Below are 5000 nucleotides of genomic sequence, written 5' to 3'. Positions count from 1 at the left end.
CTGTAGGTGTATGTGTGTGTGTGGTCAGCACCTGTAGATGTGTGTGTGGTCAGTGTTGGTTCAGTACAGTTTGTGTGTGTGTGTGTGTGTGTGTGTGTATGGTCAGTGTTGGCCCAGTATAGTGTGTGTGTGTGGTCAGTGCTGGCCCAGTACAGTGTGTGTGTGTGTGTGTGGTCAGTGTTGGCCCAGTATAGTGTGTGTGTGGTCAGTGTTGACCCAGTACAGTGTGTATGTGGTCAGTGTTGGCCCAGTACAGTGTGTGTGTGTGTGTGTGTGTGTATGTGGTCAGTGTTGGCCCAGTACAGTTTGTGTGTGTGTGTGTGTGTGTGTATGTGGTCAGTGTTGGCCCAGTACAGTGTGTGTGTGTGTGTGTGTGTGTATGTGGTCAGTGTTGGCCCAGTACAGTTTGTGTGTGTGTGTGTGTATGGTCAGTGTTGGCCCAGTATAGTGTGTGTGTGTGTGGTCAGTGCTGGCCCAGTACAGTGTGTGTGTGTGTGTGGTCAGTGTTGGCCCAGTATAGTGTGTGTGTGTGTGTATGTGGTCAGTGCTGGCCCAGTACAGTGTGTGTGTGTGGGTGTGTGTGTGTATGTGGTCAGTGTTGGCCCAGTACAGTGTGTGTGTGTGTATGTGGTCAGTGCTGGCCCAGTACAGTGTGTGTGTGTGTGTGTGTGTGTGTATGTGGTCAGTGCTGGCCCAGTACAGTGTGTGTGTGTGTGTGTGTGTGTATGTGGTCAGTGTTGGCCCAGTACAGTGTGTGTGTGTGTGTGTGTGTCTATGTGGTCAGTGTTGGCCCAGTACAGTGTGTGCGTGTGTGTATGGTCAGTGTTGGCCCAGTACAGTGTGTGTGTGTGTGGACAGTACCTGTAGATGTGTGTGTGGTCAGTGTTGGCCCAGTACAGTTTGTGTGTGTGGACAGTACCTGTAGATGTGTGTGTGGTCAGTGTTGGCCCAGTACAGTGTGTGTGTGTGTGTGGACAGTACCTGTAGATGTGTGTGTGGTCAGTGTTGGCCCAGTACAGTGTGTGTGTGTGTGTGTGTGGACAGTACCTGTAGATGTGTGTGTGGTCAGTGTTGGCCCAGTACAGTGTGTGTGTGTGTGTGTATGTGGTCAGTGTTGGCCCAGTACAGTGTGTGTGTGTGTGTGGACAGTACCTGTAGATGTGTGTGTGGTCAGTGTTGGCCCAGTACAGTGTGTGTGTGTGTGGACAGTACCTGTAGATGTGTGTGTGGTCAGTGTTGGCCCAGTACAGTGTGTGTGTGTGTGTGTGGACAGTACCTGTAGATGTGTGTGTGGTCAGTGTTGGCCCAGTACAGTGTGTGTGTGTGTGGACAGTACCTGTAGATGTGTGTGTGGTCAGTGTTGGCCCAGTACAGTGTGTGTGTGTGTGTGTGGACAGTACCTGTAGATGTGTGTGTGGTCAGTGTTGGCCCAGTACAGTGTGTGTGTGTGTGTGGTCAGTGTTGGCCCAGTACAGTGTGTGTGTGTGTGGACAGTACCTGTAGATGTGTGTGTGGTCAGTGTTGGCCCAGTACAGTGTGTGTGTGTGGACAGTACCTGTAGATGTGTGTGTGGTCAGTGTTGGCCCAGTACAGTGTGTGTGTGTGTGGACAGTACCTGTAGATGTGTGTGTGGTCAGTGTTGGCCCAGTACAGTGTGTGTGTGTGTGTGTGTGTGGACAGTACCTGTAGATGTGTGTGTGGTCAGTGTTGGCCCAGTACAGTGTGTGTGTGTGTGGACAGTACCTGTAGATGTGTGTGTGGTCAGTGTTGGCCCAGTACAGTGTGTGTGTGTGTGGACAGTACCTGTAGATGTGTGTGTGGTCAGTGTTGGCCCAGTACAGTGTGTGTGTGTGTGTGTGGACAGTACCTGTAGATGTGTGTGTGGTCAGTGTTGGCCCAGTACAGTGTGTGTGTGTGTGTGTGTGGACAGTACCTGTAGATGTGTGTGTGGTCAGTGTTGGCCCAGTACAGTGTGTGTGTGTGTGGACAGTACCTGTAGATGTGTGTGTGGTCAGTGTTGGCCCAGTACAGTGTGTGTGTGTGTGTGTGGACAGTACCTGTAGATGTGTGTGTGGTCAGTGTTGGCCCAGTACAGTGTGTGTGTGTGTGTGTGTGGACAGTACCTGTAGATGTGTGTGTGGTCAGTGTTGGCCCAGTACAGTGTGTGTGTGTGTGGACAGTACCTGTAGATGTGTGTGTGGTCAGTGTTGGCCCAGTACAGTGTGTGTGTGTGTGGACAGTACCTGTAGATGTGTGTGTGGTCAGTGTTGGCCCAGTACAGTGTGTGTGTGTGTGTGTGTGGACAGTACCTGTAGATGTGTGTGTGGTCAGTGTTGGCCCAGTACAGTGTGTGTGTGTGTGTGTGTGGACAGTACCTGTAGATGTGTGTGTGGTCAGTGTTGGCCCAGTACAGTGTGTGTGTGTGTGTGTGGACAGTACCTGTAGATGTGTGTGTGGTCAGTGTTGGCCCAGTACAGTGTGTGTGTGTGTGTGTGGACAGTACCTGTAGATGTGTGTGTGGTCAGTGTTGGCCCAGTACAGTGTGTGTGTGTGTGTGTGGACAGTACCTGTAGATGTGTGTGTGGTCAGTGTTGGCCCAGTACAGTGTGTGTGTGTGTGTGTGGACAGTACCTGTAGATGTGTGTGTGGTCAGTGTTGGCCCAGTACAGTGTGTTATCAGCAGTGTGAGAGGTTAAAGCTCCTGATGTTCCGGTCCAGTTGGTGATCTTTTTCATCTCAGAGCCATCAGGCTTCATCCACACGATTCCCTCACTGCTACTGAAGATCACTACTGCTGTGTCCCCTAGATACACACACATACACACACACACACACACACACACACATTCACACATACACACACATTCACACACACACATTCACACACATACACATTCACACACACACATTCACACACACACATTCACACACACACATTCACACACACACACATTCACACACACACATTCACACACACACACATTCACACACACACATTCACACACACACACATTCACACACACACATTCACACACACACATTCACACACACACACATTCACACACACACATTCACACACACACATTCACACACACACATTCACACACACACACATTCACACACACACACACACACACACACACATTCACACACACACATTCACACACACACACATTCACACACACACATTCACACACACACATTCACACACACACACATTCACACACACACATTCACACACACACATTCACACACACACATTCACACACACACACATTCACACACACACACATTCACACACACATACACATTCACACACACACATTCACACACACACATTCACACACACACATTCACACACACACACATTCACACACACACACATTCACACACACACATTCACACACATACACATTCACACACACACACATTCACACACACACATTCACACACACACATTCACACACACACATTCACACACACACACATTCACACACACACACATTCACACACACACATTCACACACACACATTCACACACACACATTCACACACATACACATTCACACACACACATTCACACACACACATTCACACACACACATTCACACACACACACATTCACACACACACATTCACACACACACACATTCACACACACATACACACACATTCACACATACATTCACACACACACATTCACACACACACACATTCACACACACATACACATTCACACACACACATTCACACACATACACATTCACACACACACATTCACACACACACACATTCACACACACACACATTCACACACACATACACATTCACACACACACATTCACACACATTCACACACACATTCACACACACATACATACACACACATTCACACACACATACATACACACACATTCACACACATTCACACACACATTCACACACATACACACACACATACATACACACACATTCACACACATTCACACACACATACATACACACACATTCACACACACATACACACACACACACATTCACACACACACATTCACACATACACACACATTCACACACACATACACACACACATTCACACACAATACACACACACATTCGCACACATTCACACACACATTCGCACACACATACACACACACATACACATACATACACATACAGTCCATTATTGCATTAATGCTGCAGTGCCCTCTAGTGGATGATACAGTAAATGAGTCTCCAGATTGAGAGTGGAATCCAGGCTGAATAAATGTGTGTGTGTGTGTGTGTGTGTGTGTGTATGTTTTCATGATGTCCAGCATGCAATCTTTAATCATAACACTGAAAAATCTCACCTGCAGCCAGGCACCGCCCACTATCTGAGCTCTTCATATAACCATGACGACACTCGCAGGCAAAGGAGCCGTTAGAATGAAGACACACCTGATCACACACGTCCACCTCCAGACACGGGTCCACATCTGACATCACACACACACACACACACACACACACACAAGACAGACAAACAGATGACATCTGATCCCAGAGCTGCACATAGAGACGCTGAATATTCATTAAAATCTCATTTATAATCATTAATTAACACACTCAGATGTTTCAGAAAAGTGGGGTCATTATAAAGACCTTCATCATATTAACATTAACACAACTGATCATCCTCCTCCTCCTCTTCCTCCTCCTCCTCACACCAGTATTAATATCAGTATTAAACATGATGTGTCAGTGTTTGTAATTGCAGGTAAAACAGCATCTAATATCTTATACATATAAAAACAGTTTATAAAAATAAATAAAAGAAAAATACTTTTTAGAATACAATTCTGCCATGACGATTATTATGATAATAATGAGGATTATTTTCTATTATTTTTTTCCATTATTACTATTATTATAAATAATGTTACTTATTTTTTGACTAAACTGCGTTTCTTTATTTCTGTCTGTTTTGTTCACACAGCAAACACTGAGCTGCATTT

The 5000-nt window shown here is 46.4% G+C and overlaps 1 protein-coding gene across 2 annotated transcripts in view; it reads right to left on the bottom strand.

Moving 5' to 3' along the window:
- The window catches only part of LOC131353570 (very low-density lipoprotein receptor-like), a 32349-nt gene that overhangs the window by 16356 nt on the left and 10993 nt on the right, over window positions 1–5000 (bottom strand). For both annotated transcript variants that reach the window (XM_058390705.1, XM_058390706.1), the window contains exons 4-5: window positions 4356–4481; window positions 2632–2803 (exon numbers count right to left, since the gene is read on the bottom strand). In XM_058390705.1, coding sequence (XP_058246688.1) covers window positions 2632–2803; window positions 4356–4481 — 298 coding nt within the window. The remainder of the gene's footprint in view (window positions 1–2631; window positions 2804–4355; window positions 4482–5000) is intronic.

This window comes from Hemibagrus wyckioides, linkage group LG05, assembly GCF_019097595.1.
Source record: "Hemibagrus wyckioides isolate EC202008001 linkage group LG05, SWU_Hwy_1.0, whole genome shotgun sequence".
Taxonomy (NCBI): domain Eukaryota; kingdom Metazoa; phylum Chordata; class Actinopteri; order Siluriformes; family Bagridae; genus Hemibagrus; species Hemibagrus wyckioides.
This window is presented reverse-complemented; position numbering and strand designations above follow the sequence as displayed.